The 27,669-nt window shown below is 37.6% G+C and overlaps 2 protein-coding genes across 5 annotated transcripts; both read right to left on the bottom strand.

The window, feature by feature from the left end:
• Positions 1-33: 33 nt before the first annotated feature.
• On the bottom strand, positions 34-13,538 carry piga (phosphatidylinositol glycan anchor biosynthesis, class A). Of its 4 annotated transcripts, none has more exons than XM_020648777.3 (8): positions 13,394-13,538; positions 9,074-9,304; positions 8,828-8,989; positions 8,461-8,731; positions 5,647-5,779; positions 4,674-4,806; positions 1,959-2,165; positions 34-1,762 (listed from the first exon to the last, which is right to left on the bottom strand). In XM_020648777.3, exons 2-8 carry the CDS (start codon positions 9,272-9,274, stop codon positions 1,493-1,495), a joined length of 1,377 nt encoding a protein of 458 aa, XP_020504433.1. In that variant the 5' UTR covers positions 9,275-9,304; positions 13,394-13,538; the 3' UTR covers positions 34-1,492. The 4 variants fall into 4 exon arrangements, with proteins under 4 accessions (XP_020504433.1, XP_065818239.1, XP_020504430.1 ...); XM_065962167.1 differs by adding an exon at positions 12,650-12,768 and having other exon boundaries at positions 8,828-9,304; positions 13,394-13,507; XM_020648774.3 differs by having other exon boundaries at positions 8,828-9,304.
• Positions 13,539-15,080: 1,542 nt separating this feature from the next.
• si:dkey-192g7.3 (uncharacterized) lies at positions 15,081-27,008 on the bottom strand. The gene is made up of 5 exons (XM_065962459.1): positions 26,706-27,008; positions 18,726-19,025; positions 17,373-17,417; positions 17,045-17,150; positions 15,081-16,889 (listed from the first exon to the last, which is right to left on the bottom strand). The coding sequence occupies exons 1-5, from the start codon at positions 26,749-26,751 to the stop codon at positions 16,847-16,849; spliced, it is 540 nt and encodes a 179-aa protein (XP_065818531.1). The 5' UTR covers positions 26,752-27,008; the 3' UTR covers positions 15,081-16,846.
• Between the last annotated feature and the right edge of the window lie 661 nt (positions 27,009-27,669).

Here is a 27,669-nt window from a genome sequence, read left to right as displayed (position 1 = left end):
CTCATAATTAAAGTTAACACAAAATAAATGACATAAGTTTTCATCCAAAACTTTTATTTAAAAATTTTCCTCAGGAAGGCAAAAAACAAATATAATTAAAAACTTTTTCTAAAATAAGCTCTTCATGTAAAGGCACATTCACTCAACATGTAAACATTTACATTTAATACACAAAGTTCTGTTATTTGTTTTAGCTCTCTCTTTCTCTCTCTATGTAACAAGATCTTATTGGAGCCATGGAATAATGTTGAGCCTGAAAGCACGACGCAATGCACCCCCCCCCCCCCTCCTCATTGTTAGCCTTGAAAAGCCACACCAACACATCTATATCACCTCCTCTTTCACAGCTACTCTTGTGTTTTGTCTGGCACCATTCATTCCAACCGAGCCATCTCTTTTGTAACACCAGCTCTGAGGAACTAGTCTTCTAATGTGTTTCAAGTTGGCTCATTGTGTAATCATAGGGTGCTTATACAGCTACAACGCTTTAAAAAAGATGAAATTTAAATTGTGGCTCCGCTTTAGCACAATCTGTTTTTTTCTTTTAAAGCCGTTAAAGAATGGAACAGTCTTCCACTAGTCTTAAACTTTGCACAGACTTCTGCACTTTCACCCGGGAAGTAAAAAAATGGATTTTAAGTAACCAGTCTCGTCAGCATTAATGTGTCATCTTGACAACCCTTTACATCTCTCAGGGAAACTTGTACATAATGTTTTAATATCTGTAAATTGTTCTATGTCTTTCTTCTCTCTTATGAAATGTGTGTGTGTGTGTGTGTGACTGGTTGATTTGTATTTTGCTGTTGCCATCAGCTGCCCAGGGACAACAGATGGAAATTAGCTAGCTAAATCTGGTACAAAGCATCTCTTCTCTTCTGAGACTAACTGTCTCCGGATTCAAATAAACGATTAAATTAAATTAAATTAAATTAAAGCAGAAGAAAGATTATAAAAATTGTGCTTTATTTTCTAGAGCAGCTTGTCCGGGCGTCATTCAGGATTCAACGAAAAAACAGAACGTAGCCAGATAAATATGTAACATCTCAAAGTATTATTAAAAAAAAGTGGTGTCATCCATTTAATCAAAACAAGACGAAGTAATTCACACAGATGTTGAGTTCTGCACAAACTGTGATTATTACAAATAAAAAACGTCGCTTTAAATGAGGTATGCATGTGAACAGAGAATAGGTTACTGCGTTTATTTTCCCAGTTAGTTTGCAGTTAACCAGCCCTTTTACTCCTCCTGTTCAGTGAAGTTTATAACTGTGCATGAAACATTTAAGTGTTTTTTAAAAGCTCTGCTAAATGCCACAGGTTTCTATTTTTATCATATATATAACCCTTTATTTTCAATTCTTAAATGAATAAATATAAACCAGGTGCCCCTTTGATACATGTTTACAATTTTAGAAGTCACTATGAGAACTTTCTGCATTCAGCAGTCCGACCCATAAAGATGAGCTAGAAGAGAAGCAGTATGTAGTGATGGCTAAGATGGCATCTGTGTTTCTGCTGCTTGCTTCATGGCACTTTCTTTACCGCTTGTTTTCTGCCTCCACAATCCCTCAGGGCCGGTGGCATCGACCGCAATGTCCATGACGCGATCTGGCACTAACCACTGTAGAAGCAGAAGGAAGAGAAAGTCTAAAACGGCCACAAATGCAAAGATGGAGCCGGCGACGGGTCCGCAGTGAGCCCTCAGCCTCTGCAACCGCCTGGGGAGGGGGAGCACTTCCTCTCCAGCCACTCGGTCGTACACCTGAGAGGGGAAAATCACACTCGTGATTTGATATGCTTGGAAGAAATGCTCTTTATTAACCTGCTTTACTTTAATTCTTTGAGTCAATAATCAGATCTCTCACATTCACAATATCTGCTGTAGATTATAATTATGCTCTGTTTACAATTCATGAGGAGTGAATGCAGTTTCATATCAATTAAGTTCTCTGACAAACCTTTTCCGTCCTCTCTGCGACGTTTTTCCAGGTGTAGAGGTTTTGCACCCGAGCATGGATGGAGTCGGGGGAGGGTACAGACCCCGTACGTTGACGGGCAATGACCGTCTCCAGACCCGCACATAATGAGCGCACCGTCGGTTCACATAGGGTGATCAAGTCGTCAGGTAACACCTCAGGAATGCCCCCGACACGAGTGCTTACCACCTTAGAAAACAAAACATCATCATCACCCACAATGTGAAAGTGCAGCAACAGCCTGTGTTACAAAAAAAGGGTTTGTCTTCCAACAACTTCAGGGTCTATTAAAAAACAAACTTCTATGACATTTGGCCCTGTCCACATCTGAATCAGAATCAGAATCAGAATCAGAATCAGAATCTGGGTTTATTGCCAAGTACATTTACACATAAAGGAATTTGACTTGGTGTATTGGTGCTAAACAATTAACAAGGAAATAAAGCAGAACTAGAAACAACTTAAATAATACAGAATAAGAAGATATTACAATATATAAAATAGAATTTAAAAATGTAAAATATAAAAAAATAAAGATAAAAAACACAAAATGTACAAAAAGGTGTAATGTAGGAGCTGTGCAGTGGACTACATTCTGGACCTAAATACTTAATGTGCTTATTAGTATATCAGGTACAATGATTCCTGCTGAGCCAAGAATAACTCTACTAGGCGATACATCTTGTATAAATGCCAATAAAAATAAACTCAAATGTATAAGAATTGGCCTTGTTACAACCATACACTGGAAGGAGAAAAAAAACCACCTACGTCTAAGAGATGGACTAACGAATTAGCATCATGCTCATCAAATGAAAAGATAATGTATTGGAAATTAGTTGTCAAAGGAATTTACATAATTGAAAAGATAACTTTTAAAATAAGACTGAAAAAATGCAAAATTCCTTGACAGATGGTTTCCAGGGCAACACGTGATGGAGGATGTTTAGATACAGGTTGGCAAGAGAAAATGTGGTGATATCTTAATTTAATAAAATATATAATGAATAGGGGATGTTTGGAAACACTATTTTGGTTGCAAAATCTGAAATTAAATCATGGTTATGTCATTGGTAATATGTGTGTGTCACTTTTTTGTCTTGGTCTGTTTTGTTTTGTTTTTTTTTTTAATGTGGGTTGCTTGTTTTTTTGTTGTTTTATTTTAAAAAAAAGAAGATAATGTGTAACCTGAGGGGCAAAGCAGGAGAGTTAAAAAAAAGATCTGGGGTGATTTTCTAACACTTTTGGAGAGAGCGCCTGCAAGTTAGCATCCATTTGTTGTAACTACAGATTCTGTTACGTTTGTAAGTCAGGCCCGTTTTATGAGTGTTGTGTTTTTGGGTCAACTCTTTTGCTTTAGCTGTATAATTAAGTTGGGAGTTATCGATTTCAATTTACCTATCTTATTTTTTTTTAAAACTTCAACGACTTCAAATAGCTGAAGGTTTCGACCACACCCGGTATCTCTGTTGGGTTTTTGGATCAGATAGTAATATTGTCTGTTGCAGCTGCAGCCACACCCAACAGACCATGCGTACAGAAAACACTCAGAGTACTCCATGAGTAACAAAAACAAGATTTTCATGTTGTTGCTTGTGAACCCTTAAAGGAACACCAAACTGCAAGTTTCTTTAAAAGCTCTAAATAAAATGTGGATCATAGTTTGACCTGGGTCTGATCCACAAAGGTCATTTCAGACGTGGAATAAGTGAGTATAAGTGAATGGAAATGCTTTCTGCTCTTTCACGGCTGTATGCAAACGCTTCATTTAGAGGATTCAAACATTTGGACATTTGGAAAACTGTTGAGATGCTAAGTTCGCTTTCCTTTGTCTTTACACATATATTAAAGAGGACATATTATACCCATTTTCCACCTTTTCAAACAGTCCCCCTGTGGTCTAAATGAAACATCTGTGCTTTGGTCCAAATATAACATGAATCAAGCACCAGAGGAGGTTTGTGACCCTGTATAAACCAGCTCTCTCAGAACGCTCTGTTTTGGTGTGTGTGTCTCTTTAAATGCAAAGAGACCCCCTGAGCTTTCCCCGTATACATCACTCGAATAAAAATGGCCGACTTCTGCAAAAGTTTTGTTCCAGGCTGGGGGTGGAGTCCATGGGTGGAGATACCAGGGGAGGGGAGGGGATTTTTTTACTAGAATCCCACTGTGACATCACAAGGAGAGCACATTTGAAAATGAGGATTTTTCTCTGTGTTTTAAGACTCATGCAGACCACAAACAAAGGACTGGATGGGTTTATTTCACATGTTGTGAGTCAGTAGACTCTCAGGTTACCTAAATATATGTTCAAAAACACTGTGAAAGTGGATTTTTCATAATAATACGTCCCCTTTAAGTTCAATATCAAACACACAGAGAAAGACTGGAGGAGTGACAGCTTCTAAAGTTGTCGGTTTCTATATATTGTTGAAAGTGTCTTTGTTGTTCTCATTTGCTTTAAGTGTTACTTGTTGATTTTTGATGATAATAATGTGTTTAGTTGTGGTTTTCAGTCAACATTGCTGACATGCACAATTCATATTAATTGAATTTAAGTAACTGTAGGTCAAAAGTGTTTCATCTACTATTCTACCATAAATCAAAAAAGATGCTTCTGCCTACACTGCACATGATCTACTATTCTTTGAAGGACTGTTGTATTCTTTTTTTAAATATTGTGTAACAGCGACAAACCTGAAGTCCGCAGCTGGCTCCTTCTACGATGGCCATGCAGAACGCTTCGGTCAGAGACGTGTTGAGGAAGATGTGCCCCTGTACGAGCACGCCACGGACATCTTTATGCTCCAAGCCTCCCAGCAGACGCACCCTGCATTGACCAAAGTCAAAGAAGTCAGATAATATATATAACTCCGAAACAAAACCGGTTTCACTGTCAATGCTAACGCCCCGAGCTAGCTAGTTGGCCACCTTTATCACTTCCTGTTTTTTGTACACAACATACACACATTGATGTATGGTGGAGCTGCTGCTGCCATCTATGGGTAAGCAGTTCAACCTATTGTTTTATCAGATATAGGAAACTTATCATACTTGCTTTTTATATGTTAAAACAAAACCAGAACTACACACAAACTTCCAGCTTCCTCATTAAAGTCTTAATATGTGATTTTTCACACTTAAATATAGAAATCAAGTATCTCCTCTGAAAATAACTCTGTGAGTCATGACTGTCTACAATGGGTGTAACACCCGAGTCCCACTGTCTGTGATGTTTTCAGAGTTTTCAGAGTCCTATCTTCACTTTGTTTACATCGCCAGGACGGCCGGCTGACTCCTCCCCTCGTTTATAAAAGTTGTTTCATTGAGGGACTAGAGAAAAGAAGAATAACATACTGTACTCACTGCTTAACTGTGTTTCTAGATCACGCTCATTTCAGGTACATTTACATGCAGTGTGAAGATACCAGCATAATAAAGATCACTAGCATTAGCATGCTAACACAACAATGCAGCGTGAGTTGTTTTGGTTTCATGCTGGTGCTCAAGGGCGACATCTACTGGATCAAAAAAATCACATAAAGCCTTTAAAGTATTCAGCAGAACTACATATCATAAAGTGCTGACATTTTTAAAAGGGGATTTTAAGTATGACCTGGTCTCATTAATAATGTTAGGGAAATGAGGGAAATGAACATCAAGCCTGTACCTGTCATGAAGTTGGTATTTCTCTCTCACTTCCTCCAGCACAATTCTCTTCGGCCCCTCTCCACCAATCAGGAAATGCAGATCTGGATGTTTGAGGCAGAGCTCTGGGATTATTCCACCGAGAAGATCGATTCCTTAAAAAGGAGAAGAAATGGTAAATACTTGCTTAATATAACTTGACCTATATCTGCCTTTTTTTTTTTCTTCATAAATGCACACTAAGCTATCATCAGATATTGATCACCAGCTGATGTCAGCCAAAAATGTTTCATACTTTTACCAACTGTAACATAATCCACTGAACTGAAAGAGCTAATTAGGTATGAGGGTTCTAACTTTTGTAACTACCAAAAGAAAAAGAAAAAAAAAAGCTTCAGTGGCTTTTTCACCATGCCAATTGGCTGTCTGTGAGTACAGCTTGGGTCAGAATCAGAAATACTTATTAGGTGATGCAGAACAATACAAGACGAGTGAGGGACATGACAAGAGCAATAGCATGTAGGAGAGAGGGGAGACACGACGATACAATGCACAGCATAGACAAAACAGGCAAGCAGGGAGTAATAATGACGTTTAGCAACTCTGCATGTTGAGGGTGTTGAAGGGCCCTGCTTGTGTGTGTGTGTGTGTGTGTGTGTGTCTGTGTGTGTGTAATTCAAGTGTATGTTTGTATTTTATTTTCCTTTCTGTTATTCCATATTTCTTTTATCCTCCTTTTTCTTCTTTCCTTCTATATAGATTATCATTTTTATTACTTCAGTCATTGTGTGATGCAGGCGTGCCCCTGTCTCAGTTGCCCCCAGACCCTGCGGAGGGGGCCAGCTGCTGATAGGGTCGCCTAATGCTTCCCTCTCGTCAAGCTTGAACAACCCCCAGACCTGATGGGAGGGGATCTGTTTGTGTTGGTGCTCGGAGGTATCATCTGATTCATTTCTTTAAGTCACAGTATTTTTATCATTGCTATTGTTTTTTTTATGTATTTGTATTTGTTATTATCGTTGTCCTGAAGTCTATCCTTTTTTAACCTTCGTGGGGGGTCGACGTGGAGGTGGTCAAGACCTACGGGTACCTGGGGCTGCAGTTGGACGACAGGCTGGACATCAAACATGGACACTATCTGCAGGAAGGGACAGAGCCGTCTGTACTTCCTGAGAAGGCTGGGGTCCATCAACATCTGTAAAAAGCTGCTGCAGATGTTTTACCAGTCTGTGGTGGCCAGTGTCCTCTTCTATGCTGCGGTGTGCTGGGGAGGAAGAGGCATCTCCCATCTGCCTCTCCTGCTAGGCCTGCTCACACCCCCGCCCACTTCTGTCTCACACCAGCACAAGCGTCGCCTCAGAGAGACTCCTGAAGATTCCAGGAGTCTGTTTATTACATTCCGGACAGCTCGGTTATCAAGGAGATCCCGGGTTTGGACTTTGAGCCTTACCGCCAGCCTTCAAATATTTCCGGGGGGGGGGGGGGGGCGTGTAGACGTGGAAAGTCCCAGAGGTCAATCAGAAGACATGATGAATCAGACAAAATCACACGGCTCCATCCCAGAGTACAAGAGTCACCTGTTCCATGAAGCAGCAGGAAGTGCAAAGGCCGGTGTAAGAGCCAATATGCAAATAATTGATTGATACTAAATATCTAGTTAAAAATAACAGATATCAGTAATTTCATGTAAATTCATAATGTTTAAAATTGTTTTAAAGGCGTAATTTAGTCATTTATAAATGATAAAAAGGTTATTTTTTATGTTTTTGGACGTTTATGTTATGACAGCACTGCGTAGTTAAAGTTGTGACGGATGTGACGTAAGCAGTTTGGAGTCCGATATTGATGGAAGCTACACAGTTTTTTGACGTGTGTTAGACCGTGTGTTAGACCGAGTGTTAGACCTGTATTTTACTTTGAAGTTTTTTCAGTAAACCTTTTAAAACGAAGGAAAGTTGTCCTGTCTTTTCGCTGGCGTTGCAAATACTGTGAGTTGACTCCAACAAGTGGTACAGAGGACGAAGAAAGAGACGGAGTGCCACTACAGCCGGGACTCGTAGAAGTGAACGTCCATGCTGTCTCCTAGACTTCTGCCAAAGCGATCCCTCTTGTTCTCCTTGCAGAGCGTCTCTTCCTTCATGTTTTTGGACACTAACTGGTCATGTTCATAAGCCGGGAAGAAAAAGTGGTTGAAGAACTGATGGACTGTCTGTCTCCAAAGCTCCTGATCATGTCTTTTGTCCTCCTCTCTTCTGGTTTCCTTTGCCTTCCCTTCCTCTCTCCTCTCCTCTCCTCTCCTCTCCTCGTGATCTTTGTGTTTTTTTGTACAGATGTTGCTTTGATGTTGTTTGAACTTTAAATGTGAATATGAATAAAGATGTTTTTTCACTCTCAAAAAAAAAGCAAAAAGAAGAAAAGAAAGGAAGTACAGGTAAGTTCACAATATAAAATAAAATAAAAATAGTTTAACAATATAATAAAGTAGTATAAGTTATAAGCTATGTTCAAGCGCAGGTAATTGAAAATATGAACAATATTTACAAATATGAATATACACTGATGGATTAACAGCGTAGTTACTGCACAGTTCATGTACAGATTGCACTTTTGATGTATAAATATTGTCCAGTTTTCAACAGATTGCACAGTTTTAGTAGAGAAATAGTCAAGGTAATAGTCCAGGAAAATTGCACTCAGTGTCTTGACTCTCAAATGGAAGAGTCATAGAGTCTGATGGCCACAGGCAGGAATGACCTCCTGTGGTGTTCTGTGAATGAACCAGCAGAAATGGGAAAAATAGGCAAAAATGTCAAACAGAAGGAGCTTTGTCTTTTACCTTTGCGGTAGACAAGGCGGCTGATCACGACAATGGTGATGGTGTCTTCCTGGCGCTGGGTTGGGTCAGGGGTGAAGTCTGTCGGGTCAACAGCGTTGGGAATAACTGAAACTATCTCCGGGTCGAGTGCTGCACGGAGCACTGTGTTCTCTTTGCTCGTGTACGAAACGCACACAGTGTGGCTGGTATCACACAGGGACACGGTCAGAAGCTTGTTGGTCAGCACGGAGCTCACATCAGCAAAACCGAAGAGCGAGTGGTCAGTGAACACCTGGAAAAAAAACAGAAACGTTCGAGTCAATGTTTTGTTAACAATACAACACATCATACTGATCTCGGACCCGGTGCAACATAGAAAGTCATATACCGTGTTAAGGCCCATGGTCTTGGCGTGGAACAGTGCATCGTGGCCCATGGCGGAAAATGAACTGTGTGCGTGCACCACAGTGATGCGTTCCCTCACAAACACGCAGCGCAGAAGTGGGAGACTGTGGAAGCAGCTGGTGGCTGTGGACTGGTTGTACATCACCTGCAAAGGGAGGTAGTAGACCTTCAGTCCGTTGCTGAGGTACCGGACACCCTTTCTGTTCCCATAGGCATGGGTGACAATTACCACTTTGTGTCCCTTTTCTATCAAGCAATGGGAGAGCTGGTAAATGTGACTTTCTACTCCTCCCATATTTGGATAGAAGAAGTCGGACACCATGCAGATATTGTGTTTCCTGTGGGGGACTCTGGCGACATCTCCAAGAGCTCCGGAGACTCTCTGAGATGACGGGGTATTCACAGCTGATGCTCTCCTTCTTTGGCCCATTGTAGAACCTCTGTATGGCTGTGTTTCTCACTAGAACAACAAAAAAATGATAATCAGATAACATGTTCAAAACAAAAAGGTAATATGCTCATTAACATTCCCTCAAATGTAATGCTTTAGTTGAACAAATACAAGCACAACTGACTTACTTCTCCGCAGAATTAAGAGACGTACAGCTCGCTTGAGAAATCCTACAATAATTTAATACGTAATATTGCTGTTTTGTCTTTACCCGAGGATGAAGGTTTCTCACAAATAGCTAAATATCAAAGATACTCAGACTTGAAGTTTCCTTGATATTACTGTTGTGCGACATGTTAAAATGTATTTGATATTTGACTGCGCCTGTATCGGCAATCCTTATATAGGCATGAAGGTTTTTCTGTGAAGCATGTGTATATAAACCTGAGCATATTGTGATTACTTGGAGCTTTCAGACTGTATTGACACTCTGAAGCTTTGTTTAAGAAGAATTAAACTAAACAAAGACACTGATTGACTCATGATCCTTTCTTTTGCATTGTTAAAAAAAAATTCCAGCACAATTTTGGTGTCAGAAGTGGGATCTCAGGACTGATCGTCCAGGACCGAGCAAAAACACGTCCTGCCTCTTACCTTAAATCTTTGGAGAAGGGACGACCGTCTCTGTGAGTCTGGGCTGTCACCTCGAGATCCTAAGAACCTCAGAAAAATCTATTCGGTAAGATTCCTCCAAAATGTCTATTGGTATAAATTATTAGTGTTTGGATCACTTTTTAATTGAGTCAAAGGTCTTTGTTTTCAGACAAGATTAGATTTGAGACTTAATTTGGCATTTACTGTATCTGAAGTAAGATTTAGATAAGATAATTTAAGAGAATACTTTATTTATCCCACAATGGGGAAATTTACATTGTTACAGCAGCAAAGAGCAAAGATTGTAAACAAAAAGTGAACAGAGAACAATTTAAATAAAAAAGAAAAATTAAGAATGTACAAAAAAATAGATACTAAAAAATAGATTTAAATAAATAAAATAAATAATAACAAAAAATAATTAAATAAATAAATAATAAATAAAAAAGTTTATTTAATTTATTATTTATTGCAGTCTTAATCTTACAAAAATCCTAAGTATTGGATTTTCTGGGTTTTGCAAATAACCATAAAAAAATTGCATCCTGCAAAGACGTTTCCAGGATTCAGGGAAAATTCTCACGTGAGTCTTTCAGACAAAGTATGGGGTCTGAAAGTAGCAAAAATGCCAAGGAATGTCCAAATGGTTCATATTGTCGAACAATGTGGGAAAAACATGGTGATAAATGGGTGTTGTGTTATGAAACATGGGTAAAAGGTTGGAAGGGTTGGAAGTTTTAGTGTTTCACAATTAACATGTCTGGCAGACCGGTTAAATGTGAAAGAGGGTGAATTAAGGAAGAAAAAGAAGATTAAGGTGAAAGATTTGGAAGTTATTGAAAAACATAAAGCAAGTTTTCAACTGTGAATGAATGAAGCTCAACGTAGAGAAAGAAAAAAGAAAGCAAAGTTGTTGCCTAACTGTGAAGTTTAGGGACAGAATGCATGCTCACACACACAATCCGCCCAAACCCTCCCCTTCTTCTAAAACATTCTCATTCTCAGCTCACCAGTCTCCTGAAGCAAATTAAACTCAGATGGGATGACGCTGAAGTCGCAACTCCTCCAACGTCACCCCCACAACACCCACCGTCAGAAGAACAGGCAGGAGCCGTGGGAGGACTACACGGCCCAGGTTCAGTATTTCCATGCCCATCTACATTGCAGTTAAATCCAAATAACCCAGTCCTTCGTATATTTATCAGTGGTGGGTAAATTTCACCATGGCTAAAGATATTCTTGAAACTGTATCTGACGTTGTCAACCCATTTTTTTGACCATATGCAACATGAACACATGCACTGCACTGCACACGTTCACTCAGGACCTGACGACGACTATGAAAAAAAGTTTTTTAGAGATGTAAATGACAGCTTGATGACCTCACATCTTCTCTGGACGGACACTGACTGTGCTGCGACTGTTTGTTTGACCAAAGGATAATCTGAACTATTCGAAATGTGCAACTCCCTCCCTCATATCTCCATAGCCAAGGCCAAAGAGAAACAGTGGCGAGATTTAGGGCCTTTAATCAGGAGAGTCATGTCAGCTAGAGATTGGGTTCCACTCACTGACAAAAAGGCATACAGGAAACCACTGCAAACCAAATTGATTTGTTAGATTTTTTGTGAAATGTTTGATTTGTTTGATTTTTTGTAAAATGTTTGATTTGTTGTTTTTTTTAAAAAAAATTTGATTTGTTTGTTTTTTTGTAAAATGTTTGATTTGTTGTTTTTTTGATTTTTTTTTGATTTGTTTGTTTTTTTGTAAAATGTTTGATTTTTTGTAAAATGTTTGATTTGTTGTTTTTTTTTTTAAATTTTTGATTTGTTTGTTTTTTGTAAAATGTTTGATTTAATTTTTCGTAAAATGTTTAATTTGTTTGTTTTTTTGTAAAATGTTTGATTTTCTTGTAAAATGTTTGATTTGTTTGATTTTTTGTAAAATGTTTGATTTGTTGTAAAATGTTTGATTTGTTTGATTTGTTGTAAAATGTTTGATTTGTTGTAAAATGTTTGATTTTTTGTAAAATGTTTGATTTGTTGTAAAATGTTTGATTTGTTGGTTCTGAATAGCTATGGTGTAACTCAAACCTAGTACTTCAAGTGTTGTCTGGCTGAACATGTTCTGTATGAAAGGGTAGGCATAATAAGCTTAAGCTTCAGTCTACACCTTTTCGATAGGCTTAATACCTCGATGTATTTGATACGTAAATGTAAGGTTGCAAAATTTTAGAGGCTTTTTCACATCTACATGTTTTAAAATGAAACAATTGTTGTGTTTTTACTGCTCGATAGTACAGACACAGGAAGCGGAATAAATGTACCACACTGCATACTGTGTAAATTGCTTCTAAACTGATAGTTTGCATAAATGTAAATAAGAAATTACCTATTATTGGGTGTCGAAGACTAGTATCTTGTCTAAGTTTCAAATACTGGTATCCTGACATCCCTAACTAAGATATAACGTTATGCCAACATTTTGGGGGGTAAATTGTTAATGCTGCTGTAACGTGAGGGTCCAATGTGTGGGGGATGGATCATTCTAGTTAAGAGAAACAGAAGGATGGAGACGGATAACTTTACTGTCATCCACATTGTTCTGCTACACAACAACCACAACACTTCCTTGTTACTCATCACATGTCCAGTCGTTAGCCAATCAGAGGTTAGGATGATTAAACTCAAGGCAAACATTGTGACAAACACAGAGGTAGATTTAATATACGCTCTGCCAATGAAAGGCGTCTGATCCAACCTTCACAACAGGGTCCTAAGACGCTGACTAGACTCTTCTCCTCTGTCGCCCCCCGGTGGTGGAATGAACTTCCAAACTCCATGTGATCTGCAGAGTCCCTCTGCATCTTTAAGAAAAAGCTAAAGACCCAGCTCTTTCATGAATACCTACTAACTTAATGATGATGGTCTCCATATTATTGATGATGATGATGGTAATGACGATGGTTTTTGTTTGATAATGACGACTTATAAGATGGTTTCTATACTGATTAGAGCTCTCAAGAACTGCCCTCAATGTTGTGCTTTGCCTCTGGTCACTTCCTGTCAGCACCTGTGTGTCCAATCAGACTCAAAGCTGATCGTTTGCTCTTACTCACATTGTTCCCTTTTTTCTAGATCCTTGCTTGTGTTGTTCTTACTCTCTGATGTACGTCGCTTTGGATAAAAGCGTCTGCTAAGTGAATTGTAGAATATAATTTTGTCACACACACACACACACACACACACACACACACACACACACACACACACACACACACACACACACACACACACACACACACACACACACACACACACACACACACACACACACACACACACACACACACACACACACACACACACACACACACACCTCAGTAAACTAACACACTTTGTTTACGTTTCACACTTTAACACACTGTGAGGCAGATAATATCGTGTTGTGAGATAATATCGTGTTGTGAGATAATATCGTGTTGTGTGTATCGAGTTGTCTTACCGTGGACAAAATGTTAAACTTGTTCCAGCCTGTTGAGATAGTCACAACAATTTCCAGGTACAGATTCATTTCTACTCGCTAGCCCCTGAGCTAAGAGCTAGCCGCCTTTATCACTTCCGGTATTTTGCACACGTCATACGCAAGGCGGGCGCTGCCGTGTTCTTCTTCTTCTTCTTCAGGTTTTATTGGCAGCTGGCATCCAAAAAGTCGCATTACTGCCATCTGCTGGATTTAACATTCACATTTCTAAATCCTCAACAGGCCTGTTCTTAAAAAATATTTAAACAATCATCTTCGGCCTCTCCCTCCAAAATACTTTTTAAATCTCTTCTTACGAGTCCCTCTCTCTCCATTTCTGACATCATGTTCTGTCTATGTGCTAAATACTTTCTACATTTAATAACTACATGTTCAACTGTTTCTGCTGGATTGCATATCTCACAAAGACCAGATGGATGTTTTCCAGTGATATGTAGAGAGCTATTTAAATGACTGTGACTGATTCTTAACCTGGACATTACGACCTCCTCTCTTCTGTTGCTCCCTCTGTATTTTACTTTATCTATTTCCCTCTGAATTGAATATAAATGTCTTCCCTTTGTCTGACTGTTCCGATATTGTTGACATTCCTGTTTGATTTTACTCCATGTGACTCGTTTCTCCTCTGACTGAGATCATTTGATGTTAATATCAATCCTCTCTTTCTTTGCCAACCTGTCCACCTTTTCATTTCCTGCTATGCCTGTATATGCTGGACCCATCATGAATACACATCTGACCCTGTCTAATCACCCTGTCAATATTATTTTATACAATAAATCTTGACAAACTTCTAATGCTACTAAAATGTCAAACAACTCTACGGTATAAACGTTCAGGAAATCTGACGTTCACTTTGCTACTTAAACATTGAATTTTGGGATTATCCCATAGTGCCATGCAATGCATTTAACTTATGGGCCCAACAGATAAAGAAAACGCATGCCTATGAGTTATAATATTTAGATAGCCATAATTGTATTCTCAGTAAGAATTGTAATAAAAAAATATTCAGAATATAATTACCAGAATTGTATGTGAAACGATTTAATTTATTCATAATTACGTTATAGATATTTAATGTTTTTAAAACGTTATTTTTGGATATCTGGAATTAAGGTTTTGGCAAGAAACATTTGTAGATATAGGTAAAAAAATCTCTACTGTACATATCCATTGTTCATGCTGATGACAAGACAATATCTGAAAGTGAAAGCCCAATACACATGAATAGCAAAAGTGACGCTGCCATTTCTACAAGGAAGAGTGACAGCTGGTAGCTGAAAATGACAATGTGGATACAAAAGAATGAACATTATTGTGGATGTCCAAAATACTAATTTTGACCAAGAAGAATGACAGATATTCATAATGTAGGCCTATCACCACGCTTTCTCATGAAGGTTAAACTCTTTGTCATCTTTTGTGAAGACGCCGTGGGGAATTATTTAACATCTCAATTTGAATTTAAAAGATAACACAGTTTCTTTATTTTGAGTCTCATACACTTTTAAAGTAAAAGTCACATAAAGAAAGCATTGTTTTTCAAAGTCTTTCTTTGGCAGGAGTGGGTTAGTTTAAAGAATGCTGGGTTAAATATTCACCATAGGTTGTTGAAATAGCCCAACCAGAGGGTCGATGCAATCAATCAATCAATCAACCAATCTTTTATTTGTAGTGCACATATTCATAACAAATCTCAAAACACTTTCCAAAAAATGCAAGTTCAAATACCCGACTCTTTATATTATTTACAAAGATCCAACATTAATTTACCATTAGCACCGCACTAAGCCAAGTGTGTAGACATTGTGGGGAATTAAATAGATTTTAAAAGACACAAGATTACATCAAAAGTATACAGTGACTATAATTTAGTGCATAGAAAATGGATAAGAATACAGAAAAATAAATGGATTGGGAGCAAACATGTTCTGTTGGGAGTCCAAAACTTCAAAAACAACTTCTAAAAACCTTGTTATACTGGATAAAGTACAAAAGTGACACCAGCCTGGCAAATAAAAAACAATATTAACATAATCCTTACAGAAGAGCAGGTCACATTTCAAGACATTTCTTACACCTTCAGAAGAAGTCACAGTAAAAGACACAAACATTTCACAGACTTTACATGTTTGTATTTTTTGCATGAAAAGAACAGTGCTGTAACTACGCTTTAAAAATATCACCCTGAAGTTGATAAAGGGTAAATAAAAACAGCTGCATAACAACCCTGAAGTCAAAGTTCACAAAATTGTTGCAAAGTCTTGAACACATCAAATAACCAAGAGTGATAAGGACCAAAACTCCTAAATCGATATTATTTAGCTGAATATATATAAAATATATATCTAAAAATCAAAGTGTTCTAAGGCAAATCCAAGAGCTAAACGCCAAATGTGTTTTATTAAAGGCTTTATATGTGATTTTTTTGATCCAGCAGATGTCGCCCTTGAGCACCAGCATGAAACCAAAGCAACTCGCGCTGCATTGTTGTGTTAGCATGCTAATGCTAGCAATCTTTATTATGCTGGTATCTTCACACTGCATGTAAATTTACCTGAAATGAGCGTGATCTAGAAACACAGTTAAGCAGTGAGTACAGTATGTTATTCTTCTTTTCTCTAGTCCCTCAATTAAACAACTTTTATACACGAGGGGAGGAGTCAGCCGGCCGTCCGGGCGATGTAAACAAACTGAAGATAGGACTCTGAAAACTCTGAAAACATCACAGACAGTGGGACTCGGGTGTTACACCCATTGTAGACAGTCATGACTCACAGAGTTATTTTCAGAGGATATACTTCATTTCTACATTTAAGTGTGAAAAATCACAAATAAAGCCTTTAAGAGTTGAACAATGTCAACAATGACATGAAAAATGACATTAATATACCGGTACTCTATAATATGTAAACTGACAGCTCTACAGAAGACACATGTAATAATATTTGAATGCAACTTAAACTATATAAAAAAACAAAAACAATTTTGTGTTACCCAATATCTCGTTTGAAAATATATCAATATATCTGAAAAACTCAATATATCTCCCAGCCCTCCAAGAGTGGATAAATATCCCTGTATTTACTTTTTTTTTTTTATTTCAATGAAGGTACTAACAGAAATAATGCGGTAATTCTGAATAAAGGATGTTTCTTTGTGGTTTTAAGACTCTGAGGCTCTTTGATTTCCTCAAGTTCTTCACATTCTGCTTCATGAAGTAGAAGTAGACCATGAAAGTTGAACAATTTTTCAAAGAAAGCTTTTTTTTTTTCTTGCACAACTTTGGCATAATTGCCTGCCGTCTGCAGAATAACCGAGGGAAATAGCACGATGTGAACTGGTTTTTGTTGTTTGATGACTGTCTGGTGGAATGTTTTTTTTCACTTTGTCACACTGAAGTCTTCTTATTTATACGTTCTCTGTGGGCACTTGTGTTCTCTTCTGTACATGCCTAAAAGATACAGGAGACAAATCACTTTAATTAGAGGGCAGAGCAGTGATAGATTTCTATACAAAACAACACAACCACCGTCAGCCCGATTAAGCAACTGCACTAACTATTGTGCAACTCTTCAATAAAGAGCTGTCGTTTAGATAAACACTTACTTGGAACATCGGATATGGTATAACCAGAAAAGAGCCAAGGCAAGCACGAACACAACTGAAATGATTATCAAGATTTCCCAGTGATTGCGTGGAGTGTCCGGGACTTCTGTGAACAAATATAGAATATTGACACTGAGTGAAAGACACTGTATGAATCCTAAGGATTTTCTTTTAACATAATGATGTTACATGTTACAGATTTTACTTTTAATGGAGGCTACTTTACAGCTCGTGGGCTTGTGACTGTTGCTACTTTTAATGCCAAGTAAAAAAAAAAGAAAAGAGGCTAAACTGTCCCATATATCCTACATGAAATAATAATAGTTACCTGGCTTTCCTGTGGAGTTTCCAACTGCCTTGGCAGATAAAGGATCTGAGGGAATAGAATAGAATAGAATAAATCTTCATTGTGTGCCTGTGTGCTCTCCAGATACATAAAAAGCATAAACATTTAGGCAGTCAGTAACACAGACATGCAGGGCAGCGACATTTACACATTAAAAAACAGTTCAGATCATGGTTCAGATCCGGTCAGCCATTTTGTAATATTAAGGATGTTTATTGCACTGGGGATAAATGACTTCTTTTACATTTTGAGGTGCCAGAGGGACACTATAGCGCCTCTCTGAGTACGGAGGCTCAAACTCAAAGAAGAGAGGATGGGAATGATCTGCTGGGAGACTCCTCGTTTCTTCCATGTCCTTTCAGTTAGTAGTTGAGACAGAGGTTTGTTTTTTTTGTAGCTATTTAGTCTGCCGTTGACACAATCTTTAGAGAAATTATTCTTAAATCTAAAGTTCAGGTGACAGTACGAGCAGGAAGGACACACTCAACAATAGATCTGTAAACCAATTAAAATAAAATGTGCTGACTGAGTTTTCTAATGAGATCAAGTGGCTGTGTGCATTTCTTGAAAATGTATACTCTGTATTTTCAGAGACGCTAAGCTGGTAGTCCAAAACTGTGCCGAGGTATTTCAAGGGTTCCACAGTTTCAACTTGTTGGCCTTCAGGTGAAACTGGCTCTGTTTTTAAAATCTTGTTTAGTGCAGATAATTAATTATTTTGTCTTGCATGGATACATCAATTTCTAGCAGACGAGTGTCACACCAGGGCCCCCAACAAGGGCTTTATCATCTGTGCATACCTAAATAAAGTGAAATTTCTGTAATTTATCTTAAATTCATTAGTAATAGAGAAAATACCACAGGGGAAAGGACACAGCCTTGGGGGGCAGCCAGTGCTCACTGTGAGCACACCTGACTTTCTCCCCTCTGTGGACAGCAGGACACAAAGTCTTGAATCCAGAGAGCTGGCCCTGTGTGGACTTTGAGATAAATGAGCCTTTTCAGGAGAATATGGCACTTCAATGAAACACATGTTGAGTTTAGTAATGGGCAGGCAGCTGTTGTATTTGTGGGGACGAGTGAGCGCCCCACATATAATTGTAGGTTATGTTGATTATGGACGAGTTTGGAAGAAGACATCCATTCAAATTCATCGAGTCCTATTGCATCACACCAGAAAACCTTTGTACTTCAGCGCTTCTTATAAAACATCGAATATGGCTGGTGGGAGGGGACTAAAGGTTAAAATGATGCAAGATTATATTTAATGTACGTCAAATTAAATTGTAAATTAATAAAAGAACAAATACTGAGTGTGTAAAATAAATTACTCACCCGAAACGTTTAGAATGACAAGGTGCACTCTGTATCCCCCCGATATGTCATTGAATCGGCATGTGTAATTCCTCTGGTCCTTCCATGTGATGTTAGTTAGGAGATGAGAGCAGTTACCCTTTGCCACAAATCCAACATCGGGAGATGATTTGTTGTATTGGAATAACAGATCTTCGTTGACTTGTTCTGGCTTTTTCATCTGCCATCGAAAGTCCTTGTCCAAATCGATTCCTGAGCATTTGCACGGTAGGAGGACAGGTTGTCCTAGGAGGCCGATGATAGTCTTAGTGTCATCTATTGCTAAGAAGTTAAAGATAAAAATTAGTGCAGGGCTGTACAGTGTAATTATGAACAACACACAGACTGAAATAATCAATTAAAGATCTCCCTTTTGTCCTCAATGTCAACATCTTTAGATGGAATCCTTTTACAGGCTTAGACTTTGTATACTTATATATACACATCATGTAAGTTTTTATTATTCTTCTACTTTTATTGGGATTTAAAAAAAAAAAATTGATAGTCAGAGAACACGGGACACCTTTTCCACATATTTTCATTTTCATCCATTTGATTTAATTTATATGGCTCGTGATGATGTGATAGCGCACGACAAAATATAACAATCATTACATTAAACAAGAGAAGAACATTCTTCAAAAAATGCACCGAATTTACAGAAATAACTTCTGGATTATCTGATGGTAGCAACAAAATTAACTTATACATGCGTAGATGGACAGTTCACATGGTGTTTTTGGCAGGTCGTTTTCTTCTGTAGTTCATTACACACATATATTCAAACAAAACGTGACGCTAGTCTCCAAAACGATTTTCATCACAAAGGTTACAAATCGTCTGTTTTCTATCTTCCAATGCCCTCGTTTAAATTCAACAAAAGGTATCACATGATGTCATACTTCTGAGCTCACTCTGCCACTTCTGCACAAACTGACCTTTCAGGCTCTGTTCAGCAGTTAGCTTGAGCCAGTTAATGCTGTTGCACTTCTGGGAAATCCAGAGATTAGACAAAACAACAATCCTCCAGTGTCTGCATAACCTGTAAAACCCAGTGATTAAACATAAGTCTTAGACTGACTTTTACTTTCTTTTCCTCCTCACAGCCTCCACCCACAATGATGAATATTTTTGGACTGTGACACTGAGCGGGTATGGTAACGCACGTTGTCATTTTAGCTTTAAAAACCTATTTTAGAAATTTTGAGGTGCAGTCAGTGGTGATTCTTGAGTCTGTTGGGGCCCGAGGTGAAAATCAAGGGGGGAGGGGGGCGCCTCCAACCAGCATTCATCACCATCATTTCTGCTGATGTCCCGTGTGATGGAAAAATTCAGTTTACTGTCGAGGACACATTTTACTGAGAAATGCAACAATAATTTCTAAGTAATACTCTTGTTTTGTCTTTACCGCGTGGATGAAGGTTTCTCACAAATAGCTAAATATCAAAGATCCCCAGACTTGAGGTTTCCTTAAAATTACTGTTGTGCAGCATTTTGAAATGTATGACAAAATGTCTTTGGTATTTCTGATTGTGCCTGTATAGACACTCCTTATATGGGCATGAAGGTTTCTCTGTGAAGCATGTATAAAAACCCAAGAATATTGTGATCATGTTGAATTTTCCTGCTGACCGTCTCTCTGACACTCTGCATCTTTGTTCCTTCTACTTGCAAGAAGAATAAAACTAAACAAAGACATTGATTGACTCATGATCCTTTCTTTTGCATTGTTAACAGACATTTCCAGCAGACCCGATGCTCCCTCTCTCTAACGTCTGTTTCATTCATCTCTCCTATAGACATGTGATTCATCTTAAATTTTCTTTGTTGACTTTCATTGACAAACTTTGGTTTTCACAGCAATAATGCATGCAATGCTTAGATTTCCAACTGTCGTTTCAAAATTTGCACATTTAGGGCCACTGCTTTGGTTTAAAGTCTTTCTATGTGATTTTTCACACTTAAATGTAGAAATCAAGTATCTCCTCTGAAAATAACTCTGTGAGTCATGAGTGTCTACAATGGGTGTAACACCTGAGTCCCACTGTCTGTGATGTTTTCAGAGTTTTCAGAGTCCTATCTTCACTTTGTTTACATCGCCAGGACGGCCGGCTGACTCCTCCCCTCGTGTATAAAAGTTGTTTAATTGAGGGACTAGAGAAAAGAAGAATAACATACTGTACTCTTCAATGTCAAATTAAGTAAACATTAGATAAGACTAGGTTAATCTTTAGAATATTTATTAACTTTTAAGTCAGATTTCTACTCAGCCTGATGTAACAGCAAATAGTCACAGAATACTTTTTAGGCCTAAATTTAACAAAGCAGTGTGATAATGAAATAAGAATTGATCAGTAATAAATCAGTTGCGTTCAATATATTATATGGCTTATGATTTCTAACTAAAATCAGTGGTAAAGTGTGGCTCCTTGTCCCTTGATGCCAGAAAGTTTGTACATTCTCCACTAAGGACACATTCCCACCATAAACTGATCTCTTATCAAACAAAGAGGCAATTGAAAGTCATTTAGCCTACAGAAGGGAAAGTACAGCCAGGGTTCACCTTTATTCTATTCACATGACAATCAAACCTGCATCACCCTGCAAAACATCTATTAAACCTGCCAATCAGGAGAGGCTGTGTGAGAAAGAATGTTGAACAGGAGTTTGAATAGGGCATGGAAACATTGGGGAAGTTGCAGACAGTCAATTAATGTTCAACTGTCAAATGGAAAATCATAAACAGACACACACATACCTAAGTGGGTGCTGGCCTGGCGCCAAAACCACAAACAGGTCAAAAGAAACAAACTGGATCAGCACCGGAGGAGCTCCCGTTTAAAGGATTTATCCACAAGTGACGTTTAAATGCCAACATGCTCTTCCTCAGACTGAGTGTCTTGTTTGCTTCTTTTCAACTGTCAAATGCAACCACATAAAACACTTTTACATTCACTTCATTAAAGAAATTTTGGTGGGAAAAAAAGGGTAAGTGTAATTTCTCCTCGTGGTTCACACACCCAAACAAACCTGTGTCGACTAGCTTTCTCTTCTCACATACGACAACTTTGGAAAGAGCTGCAGGGGAAATTTAACAGGGACTTTTTCTTTTTTTTTTGTTTACCTATGATTGACATGTCCCAAACAATTCTGTAATCACTTTTTCCAAAACAAAGTGTTTGCTTTGAACATGTCCTATTGTTTGCTATAACCCTTTTCACACATACAGGAATCTCCCGAAAAACTCCAGAGATTAGTCTATCCGGAGGTTCTTTAAGCTGTGTGAACGCAAACAGACGCATTTTTCCCGCAGACTTTACCCAGAGTTTCTCCTCCAGACCTCTAGTACTTTATCTGCAGAAAGTCAGAGTGAGCTGATGTCTGAACGCTGCAGCATATACTCCAGAGATTTCAATTTGAGCCAATAGAAAGAGAATGACGTTTATATAGTGACTGTCTAAAGTGTCTTTTTCTAATTAAACGTCTGCATTCTGTTTTCTGTTGGTCAGTTTGTTGTTCTCTTCTCTTTTGTGGATGTTGTCATTCCATTGGATTACACATAGCATTGATATAAAGACAAATATTCTCATTATAACGTTGTGTAGCGGACTCTGTTGCTTCGGCCTCTACTTCCGCGTTGTTTATTTACGTCACGTCTTACCTCGGGAAATCCCCCGACTTATGATAACTTTTAGGCCTTCCCAGGAAAACAAAACAAAATAACATTTTACATAAATTTGATGAAGATTCCATTGGGAAACTAAGATCTTTGTATCTCAAACTCCCTATACCCCCTAAAACCAAAGAAACACATTTCAAAATTATGAACAACATTTATCCCTCTAAAGAACTTCTTAGACTGCGTTTCAATATCGATGACAACGTTTGTTCTTTTTGCAAAACCACGGACCATGTATTTTTCTCGTGTAGTGTGACTCATGCAAAGGAATTTGAATCACTTCCACCGTCTATCTCCAGAGACGACGTTACGTTTGGTATAATCTTGAACAGCACTAATTATGAACTCTGCATTAATGTGATTCTGTGTCTAGCAAAATTCTTTATACACAAAAATAGATTTTTAAAGTCATCCCCCAATTTTGTCTGTTTTTTGAATGAATGAATGTATGTGTGTCAGCCTCTGCCTCTGATAAAGTATATAGTTAAAAAGTCGTGTTAGTCATTCATGCCATTGGACAAGGTAAGTCCCAAAATGGTCCCAACTTGCTTTTACATAGAAGCAGAATTTGAAGCGCAAAACCTCATAATAACTGTGCAGAGTTTTTGTGACCCCATTCAGTATGTCTCACCCTTTGCAAATAATTCTTTCATTCAGACACAACTGCACAGCCACTTCTTTGTTTGCCAACTTGTTTTGTTTTCTCTTCAGAGCAAAACGAGACGACGAAAAAAAACAAGCGAAACAGATTTTATCCATCATGTTAAAGGGCCCATATTCTGCTTTTTCTGGTTTTATATGCTCTTTAGTGTGTTTTCCATGTATCCTGTGCATGTTTAGGCACATCTAAGGCCAGCTCCGCTTGGACTGTTCCAAAAAAAACCCCTCTCTAACAGTGGTAGATTCCGGCTCCGTAACAGTCCCAAACTGCTTTTACATAGAAGCAGAATTTGAAGGGCAAAACCTCTGAGAAGGTTACACAAGACTTCGATAAATAAATATGAATCATTGAACTGCTACTAAATATGTACTATTACAAGCGTGACTCATGCTTGTAAAGTCCCCAATGATAACGATAGATGGGGTGATACTTGATGGTAATGACGATGGTTTTTGTTTGATAACGACGACTTATAAGATGGTTTCTATACTGATTAGAGCTCTCAAGAACTGCCCTCAATGTTGTGCTTTGCCTCTGGTCACTTCCTGTCAGCACCTGTGTGTCCAATCAGACTCAAAGCTGATCGTTTGCTCTTACTGACATTGTTCCCTTTTTTCTAGATCCTTGCTTGTGTTGTTCTTACTCTCTGATGTACGTCGCTTTGGATAAAAGAGTCTGATAAGTGAATTGTAGAATTGTAGAAAGACAGTCGTGCAGCTTTGGCAGCAAACCAAACATATACGTGTGACTAATTCATTGATTTTTATAGGAAAAGTCGTTTTTTTTTTATTGAATGACGGCTAAACTTAAACAAATCGTGATAACACTGTCAAAGGAAACGCTTCTGACAACATGCACCAGAAGTGCAACAGAATAAACCAAAAAAAAAAAGAAGGCTAACATGACATCAAACAAGATGACTGTAAAAATCTAAACAGTATCAATAACATAGCCTAATGTCTAGACAGGGGGGGAAAGGTTCATTAATTAATTATGCCTGGTATTATTCTATTATTGTTTTTTTTCTCCCTTTATTTAACTGATGTACATATGTTTGATTTTTAACTTCTTGTTATTTTTAATTATTATATTCAGGGGTGCAAACTCATCAGGGATGAAAAAGGTGACATGGATCCAAACCCTCTAGGGGGGTCCGGGGTCATGCTCCCCCGGGAAGATTTCTTTTAAATATCAGCTTTAAAATGTGAATTTACAGACGATTTTAGCATTCAGACTAAAGAAGCAGTGCAAACAATAAGAAAAACACAATTGCTTGTTGATATCTATGTTCTGTTTTAACTTTTTGATAAAGTTTCAGTGAAACATTAAGAACCCCATGATGCTCCCAACCTTCAGTCCCTTTTTATAAATGGGATGAATTTGCAGAACAGGTCTTACCATGTTCCACTAAGAGGTGATGTGAAGGACAGTCACTGTGCAAGTAGCTCTCAGAGCAGAGTCTGAGAGAACATAATGCAGTCATCAAGTATGACAATACGCCGAAAGATGACACATTTGCACCCCTGTATAGTCCTGTTTCCTGTTTTCTTGAGCTGTTGTAATGGAAAAATTCCCCCCATGGTGGGTCAATAAAGTCTATCTTTATCTCTTTTAAAAAGCAGGGTGGCGTTTTATTTAGTTTCCGGATCCTTACAGCACTGTTTGACCTTCATTGTCGATTGTAGAATTTAAATCAGTTTAACACGTGTTGTCCGCTTTGGAAGAGTTCAATATGTGACACATCTGACAAATCTTGAACTCCTTTGAGCAGGGCTAAAATATTACACAACAAAATCCACTCACACCAAACACATTAGTGGGTCAGTGACAAATAAGTGTTGTTCAGATGACCAATTCAAAAATCTTTTAAAAACACAATTTGAAAGCATGCATCAGGTTCATTAAAATGTGAGATTTGTATTCATGTTGGTTTTGTGTTTTTTAAAATTACATTTAAACCTTTTTTTTCAAAAGGTAAGACTAAATAGACCTAAAAATGTCAAGTGGTGTAACCACTGAAAAATTAAGAATATTGATTCTTTTATACATCTAGAGTATATGCAAGCGTACTCATGATTGTAATTACTTCATTTTAAAATAGCACAAGAAAATAGATTTTATTAGGATTATCCCTAAATTTATAAGTTATGCCCTTTTCCAATACTGAGCGGGGCACAAAGCTGTAAACACTTCTGTTTTCTAATTAATTTTTGGCAAATTATGTAAAAATTGTTTAAAAACATGTTATTTCACTGCAAATACTGGTTACACCAATTGACACAAACCAGTTACACCAACTGACCACACTGCTTCTACAGTCAAAGGCCATTGTTTCTTGAAGAAATTGTTGTTAGCTTCCTCCATTTAATGTTTGCTCCACCTACCAAAGTGCACAGAATACCAGTACGCTGATGACAGTAATGTAGCACATTTGTCTTAAACACAGAATAGTATAAAACTGAAGTGAATAGATCGGCCTTTTGGATGGGTCTCATAGATCGGCAAATTCTTACTGATACCTGATCTAGCTGTCTTAGTCAGGATCAGTGCATCCTTAATTAATTCATATCTTAAGTAAATTACAACATCTGACCAAAATCTTCAGGGGGAATTCATTTCTTCAGTATTTGGAATAAACTCAAGGTACTTGTGCCCTAATCAAAGGATAACATACCCACAGGCAACACTTTACATCTCTCCTTCTTTACATCATAGCCATCACAGCACAAACAGCATTGCCACCTTCTATAGTACCAGACTTTGGCAAGCAAGCTCCAGGTAGTGACATGCTGATACTACCTACCACATGGCCCCTGATAGCCGACACAATATTACAGCATACATACATATATTAGATCATACATGTTTAAAGGTGCACTATGTAGATTTGGAAGTGAAATTTGAAAGTTGGAGAAGTGAAACAATTCTTTGATATATTTTCTGAACTGAATACACAAACTTTATTCAAAGTAAAAAATGGGTCCCTGGAACAATGTTTGGAGATATAAAGCTACCAGGAGAGTTACGCTTTCACTGTTGCGGGCCCCTCCACCATGACTTCTCCAGCAGCATTTTATCTTCAAACAGTGTTACAGGGACCAAATTTTCATCTGAGGACAGTTTGTGTTTAGAGTTATGATGGACATATAGCACATAAGTTTAATTCTTTGATACGAAGTTTCAATGGTTACACCACTTAGACATTTTTGCCTAAATACCCCAATTATTCTCTAAAAATGTATAATAAATATAAATTTTAGACTAGGTTCTCAAAACAAAGGATGAAAGCATGTCATTTGTGCATTTATTTTTAAATGTTAAGCCTTTAAAAGTTAACTAAACCTTATGGACACAAAAAAATGAGCGTCACGTCATTGACACTAATACGTTTTTCTTTCATTGAGAAGTAGCCTATAACTATACAGATAGCCTATCAATATGAAAACACGATAGGCCTACTGGCAGGCTTTACAATACAGGGGTGAAAAGTCTTAATTTAAATTTAAAGAGTTTAAGCTTAGCCCGTATTTTCTGACGATCAATGGGTCAAACATTCACAGTAATACACAATAACATTTAGTTTTTCCACTGCTGAATAGTTTAAGAGTGAATGAAAGCTTACCTGCTGAGACCGTTACCACCATGAAGAGTCCCAAAATTATTCTCATGATTCGAACTTTGAGTGAAGCAGAAGAATCAGATATCCCGAGGAGTGCTGCTAAATTAGGTAAATTAATTTACACAAAGTTAGGGCATAAAAAATGCTCCGTGTGGTGTTGTGGGCATAACTATTATGAGATTTAAAAAATATATATATATATCTTTGCGGTTTAAACTTTAAACCACAACCCAAAAACATATAGGCTATCAGAAATCACAGCACTACTGTCTTCAATTGTTAAAGAGTTTCCGTTTAAGTGAAAGCAAGTGTCCTGGTTTCCTCTTTTTATGTCTCTCTCTCTGCAAGTCACAACGTGTATGGCAAGCCCTTTTAACATTTAAGTATTAGCGGTAATAGCAATTGTAGATATCGATAATTGCTTTTTGACATGTTAGAATTCCAAGCCGATGTATCCACAATGTAATTTTCACTATTATCAATTCTAATCAAAGATATTTACAGTTTATTTTTCACTAGTGGAAATGGTCATTGTAGATATCTGTAACTTAATTACAACTAGTCAATTGTGCCATTGACTTCTATTCAGATTGAATTACAGATATCTGTAATTCAATTTTTACATGTTGTAATTCAAAGTCGACATATCCATAATGACATTTTGACATGTCACAATTCTAATTCATGATATCTACAACTCAATTCTCACTAGTAAAAATGTTAATTCTTGATATCAACAATTCTATTCTTATTAGTGACAAAGTTAATTTATGATATCTACAATTGTTCTAACATTACAGATATGATAAATTAATTCTAGATATCTAAAATGCAATTCTTACTAGTCGAAATTACATTATTGATATCTTGACCTAGAATTATTACATGTAAGAATGTAATTACAGATATCTTGAATTAACATTTCAACATTTAATTTTGACATGTTGAAATGTAGCAATTTAGTTTT

Source organism: Labrus bergylta, chromosome 13, assembly GCF_963930695.1.
Source record: "Labrus bergylta chromosome 13, fLabBer1.1, whole genome shotgun sequence".
In the NCBI taxonomy this organism is placed as follows: domain Eukaryota; kingdom Metazoa; phylum Chordata; class Actinopteri; order Labriformes; family Labridae; genus Labrus; species Labrus bergylta.
Note: the sequence above shows the minus strand (reverse complement) of the source record. Positions and strands in the feature narration are given on the sequence as shown.